The sequence below is a fragment of the Rana temporaria genome, chromosome 10 (assembly GCF_905171775.1).
Source record: "Rana temporaria chromosome 10, aRanTem1.1, whole genome shotgun sequence".
Taxonomy (NCBI): Eukaryota; Metazoa; Chordata; class Amphibia; order Anura; family Ranidae; genus Rana; species Rana temporaria.
In genome coordinates this window covers 141,696,715-141,723,935 of record NC_053498.1, presented here as the reverse complement: position 1 = coordinate 141,723,935, position 27,221 = coordinate 141,696,715, and the positions used below count along the sequence as shown (strand labels likewise).

The window sequence follows — 27,221 nt, the reverse complement described above, 5'->3', positions numbered from 1 at the left end:
AAGAAGGGCTATCAGTGGCCTAGTATTTTTGATATTCTTGTCCATCCATTTTTTTTGCTTGTTTTCTAACCATTCCACATTTATCCAAAGCAAATAAAAATACCAAAAGCCTCAAAAAACGTAGCCGCGCTCTTGAGCGTCTGTGGCGTAATTTAAGTCATAGCAAGATTTCAGCCAATATAAATCTGCCCTCCAAAAATACCATTCCTGCCTCCACACTGCCAAACAAACCTATTTTATCACTCTCATTAACACCCTCTATTGGTGTTAGGGGTTAGGGTTAGGGGGTTAGGGGTTAGAGGGTTAGGCCCCGTACACACGGCCGAGAAACTCGACGAGCAAAACACATAGTTTTGCTCGTCGAGTTCCTTGTGAAGCCGCCGAGGATCTTGGCGAGCCAAGTTTCCCCGTTGACTAACGAGGAAATCGAGAACATGTTCTCTATTTGGCCCGACGAGATCCTCGTCGGTTTCCTCGGCCGAAAATGTACAGATGGCCAGGTTTCTCGGCAGAATACAGCTCCGATCGAGTTTCTGGCTGAATTCTGCCGAGAAACTCGGTCTTGTGTACGGGGCCTTAGAGTTTCCCATTGAAGAATAAGGCTAGGACTCAGGAATTGGAACAGGGACCTCCCCCAAAGGTCGGAAGGAGGGTTCCCAGAGGTCAAAGGTCACAGCGTGTGGCTGACCCACCCCCACCAAAGTGTACCGCCTACTCCAACTAAGTCGGGGAATGAACAAGTCAGGAAATGAACAAGTCGGGGAAAGCATCTTGTCCCCGTCAACTCTTTTTTTACCTTTAACGCTCTACTTCGTCCTTCATTACCTCCACCCACTAACTAACTGCCCAGGAGATTGCTAATCACTACAAAAAGAAAATTGATACAATTCGTCTCAAGATCTCCCTCACTTTACATTCCTTGTCCTCCTGGACAATACTTCCCTTGTTTAGGCCAGCTACTATAGAGAAAGTCACTAAACGTTTTTCTAATGCCCACCTGGCCTCCTCCCCCCTGGACCCTGTTCCTTCTCAGGTTCTACGGTTGCCCTCTGGCTCTATCCTACACTCTTCAACTCATATTCTCCAACCCTAATCTATCCATATTTAGATGATCCCTGAAAACCCTTCTCCTTAAAGAAGCCTATCCTGCTTCTAATTAATACACTGTTTTACTTTCTTCATCAGCTCATCCCCAACAGCTATTACCTTTTATATCAATTGACCCTCCCTCTTAGATTGTAAGCTCTAAGGAGCAGGGCCCTCTTATTCCTCTTGTACCAAATTGTAACGTAACTGTATTGTCTGCCTTAATTTTGTTAAGCGCTGCGCAAACTGTTGGTGCTATATAAATCCTGTATAATACAAATAATAATAATAAGAAGTATTAGCCTTGAATTCACTTTAATTCTTCAAGTTGTTCCCTCAACTGGCTGTAAGTGGAAAAAAAAGCATTCTGGAACTTTGGCAGGTTTTATCACTTAAAGTTCCCAATATATACACTCATTTGCTCAATACTCCAGGGCCGATCCTAGGCAGGGTGCACAGGGCGCATTGCACCCAGGCGCCTGCAGAGGTGGGGGCGCCAAACATCCAACCGACTCTCTAACAGAAGCCCTCTCTGTGTCCATCAGAGAGGCCCCCCCCTCCAGGTCCCAATAAAGTACTCTGCTTCTCTTCCTGTATTTTGTTTATTGTTAAGAGATCATGTAAGTATCCCAGATTAATGAAGACTTCATGGGGGAGCATCTCTGTGGTTGAGTCATTGCCATAGAAACATTTGTAAAGGGGAGGAGTTAGTAAAATGACAACTCCCATGTGGGGGCGCCAGAAATATTTCTGCAGCCAGGCGCCTGTGACCCTAGGATCGGCCCTGCAATACTCGAAATTATTTCCAGAGTTGGGTGGGATTATTGTTTAAATAAGATGTATGATTTAGTAAGAACGTCCCTCAAGGCTCTCTTCACCTCGTTGTTTCTCAGACAGTAAACAACCGGGTTCAGCAATGGGGGGACAATACTGTAAAGAAGTGAAGCTATTCGGACAAAGACAAAGGAATGTCCAGAGTTTGGACCATTATAGTTGAAGATGGCAGTTGAGTAAAACACTGTTACAACAATGAGGTGGGATGAGCACGTGGAGAAGACCTTCTGCCTTCCTGCGGTGGAGCGGATTTTCAGTATGGTGGAAATTATACGGATGTATGAATTAATAACAAGTATGAATGGCGTTATCCCAATAAAAAATGTTACAACATGTAATAGCACATGACTGTCGTAGGTATCGCTACAAGAAGCTTGTAACAATGGGAGAACATCACAGAAGTAGTGCCTGATATGTCGGGCACCACAAAAAGTTAGTTTCCAGGTCATCATGGTGTGAAATACAGCGTTCATCATTCCGTTCAGCCAGCATGCGGCCACAAAGTATGAACAGACCTTCTTATTCATCGTGATGATGTAGTGGAGCGGGTTGCATATGGCCACGTATCGGTCGTAAGCCATGACAGCTAGGAAAAGACATTCCGTTCCTCCAAAGCAGACAAAGAAATAGAGTTGTGTAAGACATCTATCGAAGGAAACCTTGCTGTTGCCTGTTATGGCGTTGGCCAACATGGCTGGGAGAGCAACCGAAGAGTAACAGACATCTAATAAAGATAGGCAAGCCAAGAAAAAATACATTGGTGACTGGAGGTGGCTGTCTACTTGAACGATGCCAAAAACAGAGAGATTTCCTAGAACAGTTATTGTGTAGATTAGACCAATTAAAAGTGATAATAATATGCGCTCTTCTGGAAATCCAAGTAAGGTAAAGACATCCAAGGAAGTTTTGTTTGTAGCTGCCATGTACTCACCCAAACCCTACAGGAAGAATATGAGAAGGAAATCAATAACACCTGTGAGAACTAGCATCAAATGTAGAACTTTCAGGCCTCATTCACACGGACGGACCGTTCGGGTCCGCCTGTCAGTTTTGACGGCGGACCTGAACGGCCGCTTCATGCATCCCTATGGAGCGTCGGATGTCAGCGGAGACATGTCCGCTGACATCCGACCCTATCCGATCCAATAAAAACAGACGTATGGGGGCACGTCCTCATCCGTCCATGGCGGATCGGGTAAGATCTGATTAAAACGGGCATGCTGTCCGTTTTTCATCAGATCGCTCCATAGGCGACAGCGGTGCCCGACAAGCCCCTCCCCGCTCAGAGAGCAGAGAGGAGCTTGTCATTCGTCGGCTCAGCGGAGATCTGTAGCAACGGAGTCCGCCTCGTGTGAATGAGGCCTTAAAGTGGAGGTTCACCCAAAAACTCAATTTTTAACCTTAGATTGGGCCTAATTACGGGAAGCAGAATCGGGTGTTTTGTTTAAAATCAAGTTCTTACTTAATGCAGTACTTACCTTTTTTAAGATAGATGTTCTCCCGTCGCTTCCGGGTATGAGCTGCAGGACTGGGCGTTCCTATTTGATTGACAGCCTTCCGACCGTCGCATACAGCGCGTCACCAGTTTCCGAAAGTAGCCGAACGTGGGTGCGCAGGCGCCGTATAGCGCCGCACCGACGTTCGGCAACTCGTGACGCGCTGTATGCGGCTGTCGGAAGGCTGTCAATCAAATAGGAACGCCCAGTCCCGAAGACCATACCCGGAAGCGACGGGAGAACATCTATCTCAAAAAAGGTAAGTACTGCATTGATTTTAAACAAAACACCCGATTCTGTTTCCCGTAATTAGGCCCAATCTACTGTTAAAATGTTTTTTTCGGGTGAACTCCCACTTTAAGGACACTGCCACTCATTTTTCAAGGGCTTTTTTTTTTAAGGGCTTTTCTTGCCCACTTTTATTACAATAAAACACGAGTTTCCCTCACAGGGGTATTCCGCATTCCTTTTCCTTCAATATAAACAACCTTCAGCCCTTCTGGCTTGTACTTGCAGCCAGTGGCGGCTGATGCTAGATAATTCGGAGGGGGGCAAATCCATTGCCACTCACTGGCAGGAGATGGGACAGTTGAATGCGGGGAATATGAAATGCAGGGAATAACCCACCATCCCCCCGCAAACCAGACGGCCTCCTTACCTCCCCGGGAAGACTCCGATCTCCCCTCCCTCTCCTGTCCAAGTGCTGGATGGCTGAGCCACTGTGGGTGAGCCATTCATGGTCACAGTGGTGGCTGTTGGGTCAGTCGGTTTTCCCCTGTGCCCGTGCTCTCCTCTCTCCTCCCTTCTCCTAGGCGTTCAATAGGATCACCTGGCGTTTTGGCCAATCGGGAAACGGGTCTCATGACCTGCTTCCTGATTGGCGGGGAGGCGAGTCAGTGTGAAAATAGTGAATATTCATTTGATATTGTCACACACCTGGGTGGGCTCGGAGAACAATGCTCTGCCCCCGAGACCACCCTTTTTGAAGCCCTGTAGAGCCTCTGGCTCTAATCACGTGTGTCAAAAAAAAACTCCATTGGAATCCATGCATCCAGCTCCCTGTATGTAGATCGGGGGCCGGATGCACGTATAGGGAGAGCGGCGCCTGTGCGCCCCTTACAGACGGGTCGTCACTGCAGCTGCATGCAGGGCTGGACTGGGACAACAATTTGGCCCTGGACTTCATCCAGACTGGCCCACTTTGAAAGGTCTCTCCAATGGCGGCCAGACAACTCCCGCACCCCCCACCCGGCCACCCAAGCCCCCTCTCCCCCTTCACTAGTCACTCTACTTTATTAGAGTAGAACGGTTGGTACTGGTACTCTTATAGGCAGTACCAGTGGGGAAGCTAGACATTATTTCACCCGGGGCAAAGAATCAGTTTGGTCCCCCCCCCTTATGGGACAAGATTAGGCAGAAGTGAGAAACTCCCAGGCCATAGCTGTTGAGTCAGCTGTCTGTCCCCTCCCCCATGCTCCTCTGTCGTCCCCCCTGCTCCTCTGGTCCTCCCCCCGCTTCTTTGTCCTCCCAGGTGAGTGCTACGGGGAGGGAGAGGAGGTGAGCGCTGCGGGAAGGGAGAGACAGAGGAGCGGAGGGGGGGGGGGCGGTCCGCTGTCACTGAAGCCGGCCCACTGAGCCATCGGCCCACCGGGAAACTCCCTGTAGTCCCAATGGCCAGTCCATCCCTGGCTGCATGCAACACCCCGGTAAAACCCCTTAAAGCTGTGGTTCTCAACCTTTCCTACCGTGACCCCTTGATAACATTTCCAAAGTTGTGGGGACCCCCAACAGTAAAATTATTTTCGTAGCGTGGGTTGTCAGCACCCAAGGCAAGACAAGTAATTTGCAACCCTAATCCACAGACATTTAGCGCTCCCCGAGTCCCTTCCACTCGTACAGTATTGAACTCCCTTATGGCACATTTTAGGATGTACCACTTTTTGTTCTCCTTTCTTTCCCTTTAACCTCTCTCTATCCTAAAATTTGTTTTTGATTTTCCCCATCCCTCTCTCTAGCCGCCTTTCTTGTTTTTGCTCTTATTCTTTCTCTCCCTTTCTTTGTTCCTCACACTATTTTTCTCTCCCTTCCATGTATTCTCCATTTTTACTCCTTGGTGGGGGGGATGGGATGAGTGGCAGTGCTGGCGGGGAGTTGGGATCAATGGCAGTGCTGGCGGAGAGTTGAGATCAGTGACAGTGCTGGTAGGGAGTTGGGATCAGTGGCAGTGCTGGCGGGGAGTTGGGATCAATGGCAGTGCTGGCGGGAAATTGGTATCAGTGGCAGTGCTGGCAGGGAGTTGGGATCAGTGGCAGTGCTGGCAGGGAGTTGGGATCAGTGGCAGTGCTGGCAGGGAGTTGGGATCAGTGGCAGTGCTAGCAGGGAGTTGGGATCAGTGGCAGTGCTGGCAGGGAGTTGGGATCAGTGGCAGTGCTGGCAGGGAGTTGGGATCAATGGCAGTGCTGGCGGAGAGTTGGGATCAGTGGCAGTGCTGGCGGAGAGTTGGGATCAGTGGCAATGCTGGCAGGGAGTTGGGATCAGTGGCAGTGCTGGCAGGGAGTTGGGATCAATGGCAGTGCTGGTGGGAATTTGGGATCAGTGGCAGTGGTAGCAGGGAGTTGGGATCAGTGGCAATGCTGGCGGAGAGTTAGGATCAGTGGCAGTGCTGGCAGGGTGTTGGGATCTGTGGCAGTGCTGGCGGGGAGTTGGGATCAGTGGCAGTGCTGGCGGAGAGTTGGGATGAGTGGTAGTGCTGGCGGGGAGTTGGGATCAGTGGCAGTGCTGGCAGGGAGTTGGGATCAGTGGCAGTGCTAGCAGGGAGTTGGGATCAGTGGCAGTGCTAGCAGGGAGTTGGGATCAGTGGCAGTGCTGTAGGGGAGTTGGGATCAGTGGCAGTGCTGGCAGAGAGTTGGGATCAGTGGCAGTGCTGGCAGAGAGTTGGGATCAGTGGCAGTGCTGGCAGAGAGTTGGGATCAGTGGCAGTGCTGGCGGGGAGTTGGGATCAGTGGCAGTGCTGGCAGGGAGTTGGGATCAGTGGCAGTGCTGGCAGGGAGTTGGGATCAGTGGCAGTGCTGGCAGGGAGTTGGGATCAGTGGCAGTGCTGGGTGGAGTTCTGATCAGCCAACTTAGGTGCTCTTGATCAGGGTCATCTGCTGATCTAAGAACTGTAGTGGGGACTTTTAATGGCAACTCTAATCACAGGTAGTGTTACCCACTGTGTCTCCGGCTTCACTGTGTCTCGTAGCAGTGACACCTATTCCGAAATCAGGAGATGGGGTCTCCTCCAGCCCCTCCCACTTCACATTCCTCACCAGTCAGCTGACCTCTATTTGACCCCTGAGGGGGTCCCGACCCCCAGGTTGAGAACCACTGCCTTAAAGCAATATCGGTAATATTGGTCTAGTTTTAGACCGATACCGATTTTTCAGAAAATGCTGATATCGGCCTTCCCGATAATTGGCTGATCCCTAATTTAGATCCTCTCAAAGGGCCAATGGGACAGTGGCGGGCAACTTCTCACCAAGCCGAAATAGCTCAGTTGGGAGAGCGTTAGACTGAAGATCTAAAGGTCCCTGGTTCGATCCCGGGTTTCGGCAGAATATTTTTGGTATCAGGATTTGAGAATGATGGCTCTGTGATAATTTTATACACAAATATGACCCTCACTTAAATGAATTATAAAAAATACAGAGAATTTCAATGTTTTTGTACAAACACATAACCTTTTGGAAAAACAAAGAGTCAAAATGTTGTTGTCAGAAGTGGGATTTGAACCCACGCCTCCAGAGGAGACTGCGACCTGAACGCAGCGCCTTAGACCGCTCGGCCATCCTGACATCATGCCCTGTCTGTAGTATAGTATAGTGTAGTATGCAGTATAGTGCCTATTGTTTCTGTAAAACCACATATTTGTGTTGCTGCTTCCAAAAAGTGTAACTTTTGTATTTAGTTAAACTGTACAATTTAAAGTTGAATGTTGGCCCCAAATACTTTCATGTGGTAGGATATGATTTAGCACAACATTAATTAAATCTATATTATCAGTTAGAAATGCATCTAAATACATTTTTGTGCACACAGTCACCATAAAATAGTTTCATTTTCTGTATGACAATATGACAGATGGAATCCAAAAAAAGAACATAACTAGCCGGATTCAGGTAGAGCGGCGTATGTTTAAGCCGGCGTAGCGCATCTCATTTGCACGACGCCGACATAACATAGTGAGGCAAGTACAGTGGCCCGGATTCAGGTAGAATTGCCCCTTATTTGCGGAGGCGCAGGGCGTTTTTGCCCTGCGCCCCCGCAAATTTACTGCGCTACCCACGATTCACGGAGTAGCTCCGTAAATTGCGAGTGCGCTGTGTAAACTTGCCCTGCGTAAGGGCGCCTAATGTAAATGATCCCGTAGGGGGCGGGAATCATTTAAATTAGGCGCGCTCCCACGCCGAGCGTAGAGCGCATGCTCCGTCGGGAAACTTTCCCGACGTGCATTGCGGCAAATGACGTCGCAAGGACGTCATTTGCTTCAAAGTGAACGTGAATGGCGTCCAGCGCCATTCACGAATCACTTACGCAAATTACGTAAAAATCGAACGTCGCGAGGGGGGAACGTCAGGTATACTTTAGAATTGGCTGCCCCTGCTATTAGAAGGGGCAGCCTTACGCTAAACACGCCATACAGAAACAACGTAAATTGCGTACGCAGGGCTCGCGCAACATTGTGAATCAGTGTTAGCATGCAATTTGCATACTATACACTGAGCACAATGGGAGCGCCCCCTAGCGGCCATCGCAAGAATGCAGCCTAAGATATGCGTGGCATAAGAGCCTTATGCCACGCAGATTTTAGCCTGCAGTCGGCGTTACGATGTTCCTGAATCAGGAGCATTCGTAAAGCCGGGGCAAGTAAGCAATTGCGCTGTGTAACCTATGGTTACGCAGGCGCAATTGCTTCTTGAATCCGGGCCAGTATTCACAAAGCACTTGCTCCGTAAGTTACGTTGGCGTAGCGCAAGTGGGCCCGCGTAACCCCCGCCTAATTCAAAATAGGCAGGTAGGGGGCAGGCTACATTTAAATTAACCGTGACCCCATGTAAATGAGGGCCGTTCGTACGGCACATGCGCGCGCATGCTCAAAATCACATCGCAAATACTCCCTACGTAACGACGTCGACTCAATGCTTTCGACGTGAACGTAACCTACGCCCAGCCCCATTCACGTACGCAAACGTCGTCCATACCTTGCATGGGCTGCGCCATCTTTTTGGTGGTTTATCTTTACGCCGGTGTATGTCTTGCGTAAACGGCGTATCTTACTGCGACGGGCGTACGTACGTACGTCCGCAAATCGGCGTATCTTGCTCATTTAGATATTCAACGCGTAAATCCACGTACACGCCCCTAGCGGCCAGCGTAAATATGCACATAAGATACAACGGCGTAGGAGACTTACGTTGGTCGTATCTTGGGCAAATTTAAGCGTATCTGGGCCCAGATTCACGTAGGAGAGCGTATCTTTGTGCGTATCTTTGTGCGGGCATAGCGTATCCTATTTACGCTACGCCTCCGTAACTTAGACAGGCAAGTGCAGTATTCACAAAGCACTTGCTCCGTAAGTTGCGGCGGTGTAGCGTAAATCGGCCGGCGTAAGCCCGCGTAATTCAAATGTGGAAGAGGTGGGCGTGTTTTATTTTTACCCCATGCAAATGAAGCGCCGATCGTACGAATCACGTCGAATTTACTCCCTAAGTTACGCCGGCTCAATGCCTGTGACGTGAACGTAACCTACGCACATCCCCATTCACGTACGACTTACGTAAACGACGTAAAAAGATACGCTTGTTCCGACGTCCATACTTTGCATTGGCTGCGCCTCATATAGCAGGGGTAACTTTACGCCGGACGTAAATCTAACGTAAACGGCGTAGCGGGCGCAAGTACGTTCGTGAATCGGCGTATCTACCTAATTTACATATTCGACGCGTAAATCTACGGAAGCGCCCCTAGCGTCCAGCTAACTATGCACCCAAGATACGACGGCGTACTAAGACTTACGTCGGTCGGCTGAAGCCAGATTTCAGGCGTATCTACTTTCAAGAATACCGCGCATAGATACGACGGCGCATCTTGTAACTTACGCGGCCTATCAATAGAGCTGTGCGTGAATCTGGCCCAATGTTTCCAGAATATGCTTAAATATACGACGGCACGCATTCGGACTTACGACGGCGTATCTACTGATACGCCGTCGTAAGTCTTTCTAAATCCGGCTAATTAAATGTGAAGGGCGCCACTAAGCACAGATTGCATTTCAACTGATAAAAAATAAATAAAAAAAAGTTATTCTCATGTAAAAGAGCCACAAACTTTCTTTTAACCACTTCCCGACCGCCGCATGTACATTTACGTTGGCAGAATGGCACGGACAGGCACATCAACGTACCTGTACGTGCCTGCCTAGACGTGGGTCGGGGGTCCGATCGGGACCCCTCTCCGGTACTTGCGGCGGTCGGGTTCCCTCGGGGAGCGATCCGGGGCGACGGCGCGGCTATTCGTTTATAGCCGCTCCGTCGCGATCGCTCCCCGGAGCTGAAGAACGGGGAGAGCCGTATGTAAACACGGCTTCCCCGTGCTTCACTGTGGCGGCGCATCGATCGAGTGATCCCTTATATAAGGGAGACTCGATCGATGACGTCAGTCCTATAGCCACACCCCCCTACAGTTGTAAACACACACTAGGTGAACCCTAACTCCTTCAGCGCCCCTTGTGGTTAACTCCCAAACTGCAACTGTCATTTTCACAATAAACAATGCAATTTAAATGCATTTTTTGCTGTGAAAATGACAATGGTCCCAAAAATGTGTCAAAATTGTCCGAATTGTCCGCCATAATGTCGCAGTCACGAAAAAAATCGTTGATCGCCGCCATTAGTAGTAAAAAAAAAATAATTAATAAAAATGCAATAAAACTATCCCCTATTTTGTAAACGCTATAAATTTTGCGCAAACCAATCGATAAACACTTATTGCGTTTTTTTTTACCAAAAATAGGTAGAAGAATACGTATCGCCCTAAACTGAGGAAAATTTTTTTAGATATGTTTTTGGGGGATATTTATTACAGCAAAAAGTACAAAATATTGCATTTTTTTCAAAAATGGCGCTCTATTTTTGTTTATAGCGCAAAAAATTAAAATCGCAGAGGTGATCAAATACCACCAAAAGATTGTGGGGAAAAAAGGACGCCAATTTTGTTTGGGAGCCACGTCACACGACCGCGCAATTGTCTGTTAAAGCGACGCAGTGCCGAATTGTAAAAACCCCTTGGGCCATTTAGCAGCATATTGGTCCGGTCCTTAAGTGGTTAAAAATATTTTACCTTTTATTAGGTCTCAGTAAGAAACATGTGTAGTAACTTAAAAAAATATATAAAATTGCAAATGGGAAAAACGAATTAGAGACCAAAACAGAAAAATCAGAAGATTCATTTCTACAGAATGCAAGTCTTGGTATGATTTCAGCGTCCGCGGGGTTATGATATTTATTGAGCAAAAAACACGTCTACTGGGGATGTGCATCCTGGGAAAACAGATGTAAAAAGTCTTCATTTATTTACAGGAATAATGACTTAGTAGAAAGAAAAACTGTAATCTAAAATACATGAAAAAATGTACTCTAAATACATGAACTAAAAGTCGAAATGAAAAAACATAAAACTATACATAGAAGGCAAAATTTGGGAGATGTAGGAGTTTGAAGGTGCACTTATATTAGAACATACAGTGGAACCTCTAGTGTTTTTATTTTATTTTGTTTTATACTTGAAAAGTTTTTTCCCCCCCAAAAAAAACGTTTGAAAAATTGCGTCATTTTCCAGCAACTTGTGGCAAAATATAAAATATTCCACGGACTCGACATGCCTCTCGGCAAATAGCTTGGGGTGTCTACTTTCCAAAAAATGGGGTCATTTGGGGGTGTCTTGAACTGTCCTGGCATTTTATTTAGAAGCTTATGTCACACATCACCCGCTCTTCTAACCACTCGAATAAATTTTTTTTTAACCCCCAAACATTATATATATTTTTTATAAAGCGAAGGCCCTACAGATTAAAATGGTGGGCGTTGTTTTTTTTGTTTTCACACACAGTATTTGCGCAGTGATTTTTCAAACGCATTCTTTTGGGGGAAATAACACACTTTTTTAAAATTTAATGCACCAAAACACGCTATATTGCCCAAATGTTTGATGGAATAAAAAAGATGATTTTAGGGCGAGTGCATGGATACCAAACACGACATGCTTTAACTACTTAAGGACCGCCTCCTGCAGATATATGACGGCAGAATGGCACGACTGGGCACAGGCACGTACCTGTACGTCCTCTTTAAGTGCCCAGCCGTGGGTCGCGGGCTCGTGCCCGCGACCAAGTTCGAAGCTCCGTGACCGCGGGACCCGCGGACCTGATCGCCGCCGGAGTCCCGCGATCAGTCCCCGGAGCTGAAGAGCGGGGAGAGGTGAGTGTAAACACAGCTTCCCCGTTCTTCACAGTGGCAGCTTTATTGATCGTCTGTTCCCTAATATAGGGAAGCACGATCAATGACGTCACACGTCCAGTCCCGCCCCCCTACAGTTAGAAAAACACATATGAGGTCACACATAACCCCTACAGCGCCCCCTAGTGGTTAACTCCCAAACTGCAATTGTCATTTTCACAGTAAACAATGCATTTCTATAGCGCTTTTTTGCTGTGAAAATGACAATGGTCCCAAAAATGTGTCAAAATTGTCCGAAGTGTCCGTCATAATGTCGCAGTCACGAAAAAAATCGATGATCGCCGCCATTAGTAGTAAAAAAAAAATAATAATAATAAAAATGCAATAAAACTATCTCCTATTTTGTAAACGCTATAGATTTTGCGCAATTGCGTTTTTTTACCAAAAATAGGTAGAAGAATACGTATCGGCCTAAACTGAGGAAATTTTTTTTTTTTATATATTTTTGGGGGATATTTATTATAGCAAAAAGTAAAAAATATTGCATTTTTTTCAAAATTGTCGCCCTATTTTTGTTTATAGCGCAAAAAATAAAAACCGCAGAGGTGATCAAATACCACCAAAAGAAAGCTCTATTTGTGGGAAAAAAAGGACGCCAATTTTGTTTGGGAGCCACATCGCACGACCGCGCAATTGTCAGTTAAAGCGACGCAGTGCCGAATCGCAAAACCTGGCCGGGTCCTTTACCTGCCTAAAGGTCCGGGTCTTAAGTGGTTAAAATTGCGGCGGTGACAAACTACATACATTTTTCAAAGCCTTTAAAAGCCTTTACAGGTTACCACTTTAGATTTACAGAGGAGGTCTACTGCCAAAATTACTGCCCTCGATCTGACCTTCGCGGTGATACCTCACATGCATGGTGCAATTGCTGTTTACATATGACGCCAGACCGACGCCTTTGTTCGCTTCTGCACGGGGGGCACAGGGGTGCTTTTTATTTTTTTTATAAAATATTTATTTTTGCTTTTTTTTTTTTAACTGTAACTTTCATTTATTTTTATTTTTTTTAATCATTTTTATTGTTACCTCAGAGAATGTAAATATCCCCTACGATAGCAATAGGTAGTGACAGGTACTCTTTTTTTGAAAATATTGGGGTCTATTAGACCCCAGATCTCTCCTCTGCCCTCAAAGCATCCGACCACACCGGTGTGATAAAATGCTTTTCCAATTTCACAACGGCGCTGTTTATATCCGGCGAAATCGAAGTCAATGAAATGCTCGTGGCTTCCGGTTTCTTAGGCCATAGAGATGATTGAAGCCGTTCTGGTCTCCGATAAGCTCTATGGTCAGCTGGCGAAACCACCGGCTGCGTTCTCAGGTTCCCTGTTGGGACAGGAGAGCCGGAGAAAACCATGGACGATGGTGGGAGGAGAGGACGTTCCCTCCCACTGCTTGTAAAAGCAGTCTAGAGGCTAATTAGCCGCTAGGATTGCTTTTGTCCAGCAACATACCAATACGTTGCTGGTCCTTGTTGGGCATATATTGTAATCTTTTTTTTTTCATGCAGCCTGTGGGCTGAACGAAAAAAAGAGATTGATCGGTGGGTATGCCCACCATTAGAATACCGCCCTTCATCCACCCACTTCTAATGATGGGCATACACGCACCATTTTTTTTTTAACTGTGGTGGTGAAATCAGTACAAGCTCACACGGAGATACCGATGGTGTGCGACAGTGTGAGCTTGGATGTGCTTTAAAGAAGCTTACATCAATGGGTGACAGTCCAGCCCAATCCAACCTCCCACGTCACCTCTCAACTTGGCAACTTGGCTCCTGGGCCGTGGCGCCCTTTCTTAAATTGGAGCCTGGGGCACATGGCCCCCCTGCCGCCCCCGCAGTTTCATCCCTGTTAATAGGTAATGTTTTTGGGGGGAGGGGTTTAGCTTTACAGGTAATGTTTTGGGGGGGGGCTTGCAGTTTCTGTTTTTAGCAGGTGAGGATTGAAGACTGGAGGTGGGGGCATAGTCACTAATTCACTCATTCAGTGTGGTGAGGTTTTCCAAATGCTGAATGTTGATAAAGAATGTGCGGAGTGTGTGCATTATGATGTTCCACCAGTGGCGGCTGGTGTTCAAAATTTTTGGGGGAGCGCAAACTAAAACAAAATAACAATTGCAGCCTCACTGTGCCCATCAAATGCAGCCACTGTGCCATCAATTGTCACCACTGTGCCATGCCATCAAATACAGTCACTGTGCCCATCAACTGTCGCCACTGTGCCCTTTAATTGTCGCCACTGTGCCCATTGTCGCCACTGTGCCAATTGATGCCACTGTCACTGTGCCAAATGTTGCCACTGTGCCAATTGATTGTCGCCACTGTGCCAATTGATGCCACTGTCACTGTGCCAAATGTCGCCACTGTGCCAATTGATGCCACTGCCACTGTGCCCATTGTCGCCACTGTCACTGTGCCAATTGTCGCCGCTGTGTCCTGTAAAATGCCCCTCCCCCCGCCCGGCACTTACCTTTCTGGGGTCGGCCATCCTCCTTCCACGTCCCTCAATGTCTTCTCCCGCCCTCGATGACGCTTCAGTCAATCAGGTTACCGGTGAACCTGATTGGCTGAGACGCCTGTCAGTCTTATCCAAAGAACGCATCCCCCGTACGTCCCTTCGATAAGTATCTGGAAGCCGACTACAGCCTGAGGGCTGTACTCGGAAAGCCTATCAGAGCCGCTGGCTCTGAGAGACGCTTCCACACAGCCAACCAGCTGCCGTTATTCAGGTGGCCGGCGCTCACCATCCAGCCTGCCATCTGAATAGTCGGCGGCAGCGGCAACAATACATAGATTCATGCAATGCATGAATCTATGTATTGTAATCAGTGGCGGTGCTAGAGCCAGAGGGGGCGGCGCTCCGGCGCCCTCTATGGACGCAGCGCCACTGTGTTCCACCTATCTCTTCCACTATAAGACTGGTGGATAGTAGAAAGGTACCCAGCAACCAAAGAGGTGTAGGTAGCCCCTGATGCTCAGGCTTGATTGGTCTGCAAACCAAGTGAATAGATAAAAGAAAGCTCTGAGATAGTTGATCACATATTCACTTGCAATTCACTTACAATATATTAAATACACAAGAGTAATGCCCCGTACACACCATCACTATGTGATGAAAAAAAACGACATTTTCTGTGAAGTAAAAAATGACGTTTTTGAAACTTCAATTTTCAAAGACGAAGTTGCCTACACACCATCGTTTTTCTCACAATGCTCTAGCAAAGCGAGGTTACGTTCTCACCACTTTTTCCATTGAAGCTTGCTTCATACCTAGCTTCTGGGAATGCGTGGGTGTAAAAACGTCTTTTTAAACGACGTTTTTTGCTACACACGGTCAATTTCTGTGAAGTAAAAAACGATGTTTTGAAAAACGACACATAAAATTGAAGCATGCTTCAATTTTTTTGGGTCGGTTTTTACAAGACATAAAACGACGTTTTCCCCCACACACGGTCAATTAAAGTGACGTTTTTAAAAACTTCGTTTTTTTTCATCACATAAAGTGATGGTGTGTACGGGGCATTAGAATGTAGAGAGGAGAGGGAAAACTCATTTTCTCTCGCCAACGGGTTTGTGATTTTCTGGAAACCATCATATTTTCACATAGTCCTATACCTACACATTAATAGTAATACTCTTTATTAATTAATATTATTGATTTTTTTATATATATATATATATATATATATATATATATATATATATACACACAGTATATAGTTTTACACCACTGGCGTAGCAAGGGGGGCAGGGGGGTGCTGTGGCCCCGGGCGCGACATTTAGGGGGGCGACTTTCCGTGCCTTCTCCTAATTTTAATTTCCAGTGTCACCGACACGGATGACCGGACCGGCCACCATGTTTAACCACTTCCCACCCGGCCTATAGCCGATTTACGTCCGATTTACGTCCGATTTACGTCCGGGAAGTCCATGGACGTCCTGCAGGATTTCATGCCTCGCGGCGATCGGTGATGCGGGGTGTCAGTCTGACACCCTGCATCTCCGATCTCGGTAAAGAGCCTCCGGCGGAGACTCTTTACCACGTGATCAGCCGTGTCCAATCACTGCTGATCACGATGTAAACAGGAAGAGCCGTTGATGGCTCTTCCTCACTCGCGTCTGACAGACGCGAGTAGAGGAGAGCCGATCGGCGGCTCTCCTGACAGGGGGGATTCGCGCTGACGTCCTGTACGTACAGGACGTGAGCGCGGAAGGAGCCGAGACTGCCCGACTATACCCGAGTGTACTGCGCTCGGTATATGTCGGCGCAGTATTCAAACTCGGCGCGGGAAAGCGGGTATCGGCGTATACCGCGCACCCACGATTTTGCCCTGATTTTCAGGGCAAAAAAGTGCGCGGTATACGTCGATAAATACGGTATATATAAATGTGGTTTATAGGTATTGATCAGATTCTGTATATTTGAAAATGAGAAGGAATAGATATATACTGTTAGAGAACCTTGAATGAATGTAAATGTTTTTGTATTTAAGAAAAGAACCAATAAAAATAAATTGAAAACAGATGTAAAAGGGGAACTCTGTGGATTCCGATGTAAAGAGGGAACTCTGTGAATCCAGATGTAAAAGGGAAAGTCTGCGGATTCAGATGTAAAGGGGGAACTCTGTGGATCCAGATGTAAAGGGGGAACTCTGCAGATTCAGATGTAAAGGGGGAACTCTGAAACCAGATGTAAAGGGGGAACTCTGCAGATCCACATGTAAAGGGGGAACTCTGGATCCAGATGTAAAAGGGGAACTCTGCGGATCCAGATGTAAAGGGGGAACTCTGCGGATCCAGATGTAAGGGGGTAACTCTGCGGATCCAGATGTAAAGGGGGAACTCTGGATCCAGATGTAAAGGGGGCACTCTGCGGATCCAGATGTAAAAGGGGAACTCTGCGGATCCAGATGTAAAAGGGGAACTCTGTAGATCCAGATGTAAAAGGGGAACTCTGCGGATTCAGATCTAAAAGGGGAACTCTGCGGATCCAGATGTAAAGGGGGAACTCTATGGATGAAAAAAAATGCTGTGCACCGCTAAAGTGTTCCGGTTTGATTTGAAGAAAAAGTGGCAACCCAAATTGATTGACTGTATGATATTATTATTATTATTATTATTATTATTATTATTATTATTATTATTATTTAGGACATATATAGTACCAACAGTTTGCTCAGTACTTTATAATATAAAGAGAGAAGGAACGGGTATAATACAACTCAAGACAAATGTAATTACTCCCGAGAGCGTATTGTTTATTCGTTATCTTGTTAGTTTTCTTCTATTATTATCCCCGTTATATTATTAGTGGTAACTGGAGAGGAATTCCCAGTAGGTTCTCCTCTCAGGATAAATTCTCTCACCATTCAGCAGTTCATATTAGGTAGGTGCCGGCTATGTGTGTGTGTGTGTGTGTGTGACATTGGCTTCCTAGATGCAGATTTTGATAGGATAATAGTAATAACAATAATAGTAATAATAATAATAGTAATAATAATAATAGTAATAACAATAAAAGTAATAGCAATAAAATAAGATTTAGTCTAAACACCCCTAATCTGACAAGTTTTCTATCGTTTTTATTATCTGATTGTAATGCTTCTAGAACTTTATGTTTTGGGGCAGTTCATACACAACCATTTTATCATCTAAGGTATGTTTCTTTATTTATTTTTATTGTTGTTTTTTTTCATAACATTGTCTGTCGCTTGTACTTTGTTATACTGAAACCAGTAATTGGCCGGAGAAATTTCCATCCCAGACAAAAACAGGTCAGGCAGAGGCGCACTCAATAGGATAAACCTTGGATTGCGAGCATAATTCCTTCCGGAAACATGCTTGTAATCCAAAGCACTTGTATATCAAAGCAAACTTTCCCTCGGGCCGCAGTTTGGAGACCCCTGAACTAGATGGACTTGTGTCTTTTTCCAACCTGACTAACTATGGCCCAGATTCTTAAAGGACTTACGACGACGCAGCGACATGTACGCCGTCGTAAGTCCTAATCCGAGCCGTCGTATCTATGCGCCTGATTCTTAGAATCAGTTACGCATAGATATCCATTAGATCCGACAGGCGTAAGTCTCTTACGCCGTCGGATCTTAAGTGCATTTTTTTTTTTTGGACCGCTAGGTGGCGCTTCCGTCGAAATCCGCGTCGAGTAATGCAAATTAGCTAGATATGCGAATTCCCGAACGTACGCGCGGCCGACGCAGTAAAGTTACCACGTTTACGTTAGGCTTTTCCCGACGTAAAGTTGCCCCTGCTATATGAGGCGCAGCCAATGTTAAGTATGGCCGTCGTTCCCGCGTCGAAATTTAAAAAAGTTACGTCGTTTGCATAAGTCGTCCGTGAATGGGGCTGGACGACGTCATTTACGTTCACGTCGAAACCAATGACGTCCTTGCGACGTCATTTAGAGCAATGCACACTGGGATATTTTACAGACGGCGCATGCGCAGTTCGTTCGGCGCGGGGACGCGCTTCATTTAAATGATACACGCCCCCTACCCGCCGAATTTGAATTCCGCCGGGTGATTTACGCTACGCCGCTGCAACTTTACAGGCAAGTGCTTTGTGAATAAAGCACTTGCCTGAAAAACCTGCGGCGGCGTAACGTAAATTACATACGTTACGCCGCCGCAGAGATACGCCCAGTGTACAAGAATCTGGGCCAATGTAACTATATATAATTGCACCGGTTTAGATGTAATAGTCAGCACTTAATAGAGTCCTTCACATTTATTATTCAATAATTATTTTGTTCTTTTTTGGATTCCAAACTAAATTTGGATATATATTTATCTATATTTAAAAGAAAAAGATGAGAATGGTGCGCTTATTCAATAATGTGCCATGAAGTAATATACTCAAAGAATGAATATGATGAGTATCCAAACATACAAATAAATTATTAGACATGTGCAATTTGTTTCGTTTCTAATTCATTTTTTAACGAAAATTCAGAAATTCGTTAATTACGAATTTTCGTATGTCCGAATTTTTTATTTCCGAATTTTTGGATTTTCGAAAATTTAGAATTTCCGAGTTTTCCAATTTCCGAAATTTAGAATTTTCGTTTTTCCGACTTTCCAAATGTTTTAATTTCCGTATTTTCGTATTTTGCCGAATTTCGGAAATTCGTATTTTCGGAAACTTGGACTTTCGAAATTCTGAATTTCCGAAATTTGAAAATTTTTAGAATTTTAGGGGCAGATTCTCGTAGATTGGCGTAAAACTGGGCGGGCGTAACGTATCTGATTTACGTTACGCCGCCGCAAGTTTTTCAGGCAAGTGCTTTATTCACAAAGCACTTGCCTGTAAAGTTGCGGCGGCGTAGCGTAAATCACCCGGCGGAATTCAAATTCGGCGGGTAGGGGGCGTGTTTCATTCAAATGAAGCGTGTCCCCGCGCCAAACGAACTGCGCATGCGCCGTCCCTTAAATTTCCCGGCATGCATTGCTCTAAATGACGTCGCAAGGACGTTATTGGTTTTGACGTGGACGTCCAGCAGCATTCACGGACGACTTACGCAAACGACGTAATTTTATAAATTTTCGACGTAGGAACGATGTCCATACTTAACATTGGCTGCGCCTCATATAGCAGGGGCAACTATACGCCGGGAGAAGCCTAACGTAAACGTTGTAACTTTACTGCGTTGGCCGCGCGTACGCTCGGGAATTCGCGTATCTAGCTAATTTGCATACTCGACGCGGAAATCGACGGAAGCGCCACGTAGCGGGGAAAAAAGATATTGCAGTTACGATCCGACGGTGTAAGAGCCTTACGCCTGTCGGATCGAATGGATATCTATGCGTAACTGATTCTAAGAATCAGACGCATAGATACGACGGCCCAGATTAGGACTTACGACGGCGTACATGGCGCTGCACCATCGTAAGCCCTTTGAGAATCTGGGCCTTAGATTTTAGAATTTTCAAAATTTCTAATGTTTTAACCACTTAAGCCCCGGACCAATATGCAGCCTAAAGACCCAAGGGGTTTTTACAGTTCGGGACTGCGTCGCTTTAACAGACAATTGCGCGGTCGTGCGACGTGGCTCCCAAACAAAATTGGCGTCCTTTTTTCCCCACAAATAGAGCTTTCTTTTGGTGGTATTTGATCACATCTGCGGTTTTTAGTTTTTGCGCTATAAACAAAAATAGAGCGACAATTTTGAAAAAAAAGCAATATTTTTTACTTTTTGCTGTAATAAATATCCCCCAAAAACATATATAAAACATTTTTTTTCCTCAGTTTAGGCCGATACGTATTCTTCTACCTATTTTTAGTAAAAAAAATCGCAATAAGCGTTTATCGATTGGTTTGCGCAAAATTTATAGTGTTTACAAAATAGGGGATAGTTTTATTGCATTTTTATTTTTTTATTTTTTTTTACTACTAATGGCGGCGATCAGCAATTTTTTTCGTGACTGCGACATTATGGCGGACACTTCGGACAATTTTGACACATTTTTGGGACCATTGTCATTTTCACAGCAAAAAATGCATTTAAATTGCATTCTTTATTGTGAAAATGACAGTTGCCGTTTGGGAGTTAACCACAGGGGGCGCTGTAGGAGTTAGGGTTCACCTAGTGTGTGTTTACAACTGTTTGGGGGTGTGGCTGTAGGAATGACGTCATCGATCGTGTCTTCCCTATAAAGGGAATGACGCGATCGATGCGCCGCCATAGTGAAGGACGGGGAAGCCGTGTTTACACACGGCTCTCCTCGTTCTTCAGCTCCGGGGAGCGATCGCGACGGAGCGGCTATAAACAAATAGCCGCGCCGTGGTCCCGGATCGCTCCCCGAGCGGACCCGACCTCCGCATGTAGCGGGGGGGGTCCCGATCGGACCCCCCACCCGCTAATAGGCGAGGACGTACCCATACGCCCATGTGCCTGTACGTGCCATATTGTGGACGTATATGTACATGGGCTGGTCCTTAAGTGGTTAATTTTCGAATTTTTTAATTTTTTAATTTTTTAATTTTCGCAATTTCCGAAAAAATTAAAAAAACAAAAACAACAAACGATAAAAATGAATTTTTCGGCAGTGCACATGTCTATAAATTATTTTTATTATTATAATTATTATTATTATTTTTTAACTAGATGGACTTGTGTCTTTTTTCAACCTGACTAACTATGTAACTATACAAGTTATGATTTTTCCCTGAATATCTGCACACTATTCTCGAACATGAAAATGATGTCATACAGATATAAGGAGAAGTAGGGGATTTGTTTCCAGAAGGTGTTATTCGAGTAATGAGGGGAAGATTGGAAAATTCAGAAATATACGAAAATTCTAAAATTCGTTAATTCCGAATTTCCGAATTTTTGTATTTCCGAATTTCCCAATTTTCAGACTTCCGAAATTTCGAATTTCGGAATTTTCCTCTTTCTGAATTTCCGAATTTTCGTATTTCCGAATTTTTTAATTTCCGTGTTTTCGTATTTCCGAATTTCGGAGATTCGTATTTTCGGAAACTTGGAATTTTTAGAATTTTAGCTTTTCGAATTTTCTAATTTTTTCATTTTCATTTTTTTTAATTTTCGAATTTTCCGAAAAAAAAAAAAACGAAATTAACATATACGATAAAAATAAATTTTTCGGCAGTGTCTATAAATTATTATTATTATTATTATTTTTTATTATTTTTTTTTTAACTAGATGGACTTGTGTCTTTTTTCAACCTGACTAGCTATGTAACTATACAAGTTATGATTTTTCCCTGAATATCTGCACACTATTCTCGAACATAAAAATGATGTCATACAGATATAAGGAGGGGGATTTGTTTCCAGAAGGTGTTATTCGAATAATGAGGGGAAGATTGTGAAATCTCTTAAATTGAGTTTCGATTTTTTTTTTCTGGCTTCCTGGCTCCTTAAAAGTCAATAATATTGAATCTAGCAGCTCCGTGACTCCTGAAACCATGACAGATTTAATGCCGGTGCCATACTTGAGTCGTGATTAATGACTGCAGTTCAATGAAGCCCAACAGAGAAAAGGAAGGCCTTTGACATCAACGTTGAAGCACGTCTCCTTTCCTGATATCTGATCGAGTTTATAATGCCAGAGCTGCAAAAAGAAAAGTATTTTCAGTGCCTTAAAGCGGTTGTAAACTGCTGGGTGCCCTTTTTTTTCAGACCTGCAAGCAGGGCTTTTTTTCAGGGGGAACGCAGTTCCGGCACCTCCAGCTCTGAATGTATGTAATGGCAAGGGGTGCTGGGGTGTACTGGAGGGTCTATTGTTGGTGGAAGGGATCTATTTTTACAGGGAGAGGGTCTATTGTTGCTGGGTAGGTCAGTTTTCACTGGTAGGGGATCTATTGTTGCTGGGGGGAGGCTCTTATGCTACTGGGAGACAATCGTTGCTGGGAGACATCAACTGTTGATGGAGGGGGTCTATTGTTGCTGGGGGATCTCCATTGTTGCTGGCTACAGGGGATCTATTTTACTTCCTATCATATACAAATTACTTGGCACCACAAATTGATACTTGGTTCTGTATCCATTACTGAAAGGTGGGTAGGGGGTGGAACCAAAGAATGGTGCTCGGAGGTGGGTAGGGGGTGGAACCAAAGAATGGTGCTTGGAGGTAGGTAGGGAGTTAAACCAACAAATGGTGCTCAGAGGTGGGTAGGGAGTGGAACCAAAGGATGTTGCTCGGAGGTGGGTAGGGAGTGGAACCAAAGAATGGTGCTCGGAGGTGGGTAGGGAGTGGAAGCAAAGAATGGTGCTTGGAGGTAGGTAGGGGGTTGAACCAACAAATGGTGCTCAGAGGTGGGTAGGGAGTGGAACCAAAGAATGGTGTTCGGAGGTGGGTAGGGAGTGGAACCAAGGAATGGTGCTCGGAGGTGGGTAGGGAGTGGAACCAAAGAATGGTGCTCGGAGGTGGGTAGGGAGTGGAACCAAAGAATGGTGCTTGGAGGTAGGTAGGGAGTTAAACCAACAAATGGTGCTCAGAGGTGGGTAGGGGGTGGAACCAAGGAATGGTGCTTGGAGGTAGGTAGAGGGTTGAACCAACAAATGGTGCTCAGAGGTGGGTAGGGGGTGGAACCAAGGAATGGTGCTCGGAAGTGGGTAGTGGGTGGACACAACAGGTGACTCGGAAGTAGAAAGTTCCTGCACCTGTTCTCTGAGAAAAAAAAGCCCTGCCTGCAAGGTAATGTCATAATGAGCTAGTATGCATTGCATACTAGCACATTATGTGAAACTTACCTGAAAACAAAGCATTCGTGGAAGACCTGCTTCCATCCTCACCCGTCTTCCTTCTGGGTCTGCGGATGTGTGACAGGCCGGAGCAGCCACGATGACCGATGATGTCACTCCTACGCGGTAATGCATGGGGGAGCCGCCGTTTACGGCACAGGATTCAGAAGGACCGGCCCGGGTGGCCGTTCCTTCAGAGCGCATGCGCCGATGATGTCATCGGCTGCTTATATAGTAAACATCTCATAAGCAGGAGATATTTACAGTACCTTATTAGAGGCTTACCTATAGGTACAAGTAAAAGATTTAAGTTTACAAGCACTTTAACTTCAAGAACTGTGTAGTATGTTACTTTAACATTCTACACTTTCCAAAAACTCTATGCTCTATACTGGGGATGCCATGTTTAATTTAAAAATAGTAGTCTTACATAGTTACCATAGGTGTGCGCAGCCTATTGCATTAGGGTGTGCACCCCAAAGCTCAAACATATTTGCATGTGTATAAACAGTATACTGATGGTGTCAGCAGAGCGGTGGACGGTGTCAGTAGGGCAGAGATTGGTGTCAGTAGGTCAGTGGACAGTGTCAGTAGTTTTCTATTTTTATTATATATTTATTTTATTTTAGGAGCCCCATTAGGGAGCTTTGGTGAATTATCAGGGGTCTATTTTTGTGCATTACTGCACACTTAACGCAGTATATTTCTGTGCATTCCTGCATGTTTAACGCAGTATATTTCAGTGTGTTACTGCACGTTTAATGCAGCATATTTCTGTGCATTAGTGCACGTTTAACGTTGTATATTTCGGTGTGTTATGTGCCGTTTAATGCTGTATTTTTCTGTGCGTTAGTGCATGTTTAACGCAGTATATTTCGGTGCAATCTGCACAACACAGGGTGATTAGGGAGTGCCCAGGCACACCTGGCACACCCTGTGCGCACGCCTATGATAGTTACATAGTTAGTCAGGTTAAAAAAAGTCACAAGACCATCTAGCTCAACCAATAAAAGGGGGGGGGGGATCATACAAAACCATATACACAATCCTATACCCACAGTTGATCCAGAGGAAGGCAAAAAACAGTTGGTTGCTAGAGAGGTTAAAGTAAATGTATGATTTTTTTAGCTCTGTTTTAATAAGTGGAGCCGTGTGTGATTACTTTTGGCTGTTCTTGGTTTTGCCGGCAGCAGGCTCAACTACTTTTCCCTGCCTTCTAGTGGATTCTAGAATGTAGTGGACTGGAAGAGGCAGACCCTGGGCCTGAATATTCATGTGATCTCGGCCAGTCCCTGGGGAGGGAATGCCCAATAGGTGGCTGAGGGGTGCATAAATAGTCTGGGGCCACCTCAACACCCCTCAGTAATAGTGAAAATGGTGTTTAAAAGAAAAAAAAAAAAATAACACTTTGATCAGAAACCATAAACTAAAGTTAGGTTATAGCTCTAAATAAAATTACCGTATTTATCGGCGTATAACGCCCTCTTTTTTCCACTTAAAATCAGAGGGAAACCGTGGGTGCGCGTTATACGCCGATCCCCGCTATCTCTGAGCGCCGCCGACAAAGACCGAGCCGAGCCGAGTGTACTGCGCACTCAGCTAGGCTCGGCTAGGCGCAGCCACGCGAGAGGTGCCGAGAGAAGCCGAGAGGAGCCGAACACACCGGAAATCCGGCTCTGCACAGCTCGACTGAGGCGCCAAACTCAAACACACAACGCTGCAAAGCCCAGGAGACGGACGCCGGACAAGACAGCAGACGGACCCCGACAAGGCTGGACGGACCCTGCGCAAGGCCGCAGACGGACGCCGGACAATGCCGCCGATGGACGCCGGGCAAGACAGCAGACGGACACCGACAAGGCTGGACAGACCCCGCGCAAGGCCGCAGACAGACGCCGGACAAGGCCACCGATGGACGCCAGGCAAGACAGCAGATGGACACCGACAAGGCTGAGTATCCAAAATGTAGGTTTTTTCCTTAAACTTCCCTTCTAAGCTTGGGGTGCACGTTATACGCCGGCGCGCGGTATACGCCGATAAATACGGTAGTAAACAGTCCAGAATATTGACAAGAATATTGACAATAGAAAGTCCATAAATGTTTAGCAGGTGAAATGTCAAACACCCGTGCATCTGTGTCACATTTCAGATTAGTTGCAAACGTGTCCAAAGGAAAAAAGTGACGTGTCCTCCACCAGACTTATAGATTGGCTCCTTACCAGATTTCTACGATCCCTTATGACAGGGGATCAGAAACAGCATATATTAGGTCCCAATCTCGCAGTTTCAGACATATACGGTCCTGATGGATCTCATTCACAAGAAATTTTCACCGATATCAGTGCCCACCATGTAAGAAACAGTAACAGCTCCACAAAGTGTATTAAATGAGTGGAAAATGTATTAAAAAATTTAAATTGCACTTACAGTCATGCAGTTAAAAAATCGCTTTGAATCTAATGTGCCGGCCGGTACACAAAACTCTCAGGCACCCGTCCACTGGGGGAACGTTTGGAGCTTCTTGGGTGACGACAGCGCTACGCCCTACGTCCGTTTCGTAAAATATTACTTCTTCCAGGGGCCCTGGAAGAAGTAATACTTTTTCTCTCCTTCTTTATTTCTGTTATTTTAGCACAGTTTCTTTCCATTTTTCCATAAATAGTCTGGGGCCTGGAAAAGCAGGTTTCTTGTCCAGAAGGAGAAGACTCAACCTTAAGAGCTGCTACTCTTCTGGGCAAATTAGCTGAGGTCTGCAGGAGTTCATTGAGGTCCCAGCTCAGGGGGAGCTGGGGGGGGGGGCTACTTTCCGAAAGTAGTTGTAATCAAGCTAAAGAGGGTTCACTGAGCATCAGGCCTGGAGGTTCACATGAGAAGCGCCTGGCCAGTATTGGACCGAAGCATCATGGGGGTATTTTGAGTATAGGCCTGAGTGAGAGATAGTAACGACTGTTGCTGCTTTAACCCTTTAAGCACCTGCTTCAGTGTTGCTGACTTGGGACTACTCCTGTGCTTGGAGTTACGTGTTCGTCAATTGCTAGTTCAAAAGGGAATTATCATGAAGAGTCCATTTAAGTCAGAGAGTAACCCAAAGCCCACCCCACACCCCATGCAAGTTCACTGATCATTAAGTCTCAAAGCCTTTCCTTGTCTGGTCCTTGGGTCATGGGACTGTTTGTGCTGCTGTGTGCCTGGCTGCTTTGCATTCATTTGGAAGAAGAACCTTGGGACAAATCTGCGGAGCTGGTTAAGGGTCTGCTCTACAGATAGGCAAAATCAGAACCAGAAGTACCCACGCAGGCACAGAGAGAACATATTTAAAAAGTTTGACATCACATTGACAGCTTAGATTTATACTTTAACCTGAACCAAGAATAAGTTTAGTCATTAATAACAATAACTTATATGATTATAGGATTACATTAGAAAATTAAACCTTGGTAATATAGAGGGGCAACAAGAGGTTTGATGGTTAAAGTGGTCTTTTCTTACCAAGGTTTAGAAAATGTTTTCTGTCTTTTGAAGGCCATTTTCTTATATACTCCTATTGTTTGTCATCGGGATAAGAGCACCTATTGAATGTACAGTATGTAGGTCACATGGGGAATGCATGGGAAGGGTAGAGGAGTGGATGATGACCGGCGTTCACACAATGATGGGGAATACACGGGAAAGGTAGAGGAGTGGATGAAGAATGTTCACACAATGATGGGGAATACATGGGAAAGGTAGAGGAGTGGATGAAGAACGTTCACACAATGATGGGGAATACATGGGAAAGGTAGAGGAGTGGATGAAGAACGTTCACACAATGATGGGGAATACATGGGAAAGGTAGAGGAGTGGATGAAGAACGTTCACACAATGATGGGGAATACATGGGAAAGGTAGAGGAGTGGATGAAGAACGTTCACACAATGATGGGGAATACATGGGAAAGGTAGAGGAGTGGATGAAGAACGTTCACACAATGATGGGGAATACATGGGAAAGGTAGAGAAGTGGATGAAGAACGTTCACACAATGAT

The 27,221-nt window shown here is 45.6% G+C and overlaps 1 protein-coding gene and 2 non-coding genes across 3 annotated transcripts; 1 reads left to right on the top strand and 2 right to left on the bottom strand.

Annotated features, from left to right (window-relative positions):
* Positions 1–1,907: 1,907 nt before the first annotated feature.
* On the bottom strand, positions 1,908–2,860 carry LOC120915877 (olfactory receptor 1C1-like). Its single transcript, XM_040326688.1, has one exon. The coding sequence runs from the start codon at positions 2,841–2,843 to the stop codon at positions 1,908–1,910; it is 936 nt and encodes a 311-aa protein (XP_040182622.1). The 5' UTR covers positions 2,844–2,860.
* A 4,076-nt stretch (positions 2,861–6,936) lies between these two features.
* Positions 6,937–7,009, top strand: TRNAF-GAA. Its single transcript has one exon. It is a non-coding gene; the product is annotated as a tRNA-Phe (tRNA).
* A 157-nt stretch (positions 7,010–7,166) lies between these two features.
* TRNAL-CAG lies at positions 7,167–7,249 on the bottom strand. Its single transcript has one exon. It is a non-coding gene; the product is annotated as a tRNA-Leu (tRNA).
* Between the last annotated feature and the right edge of the window lie 19,972 nt (positions 7,250–27,221).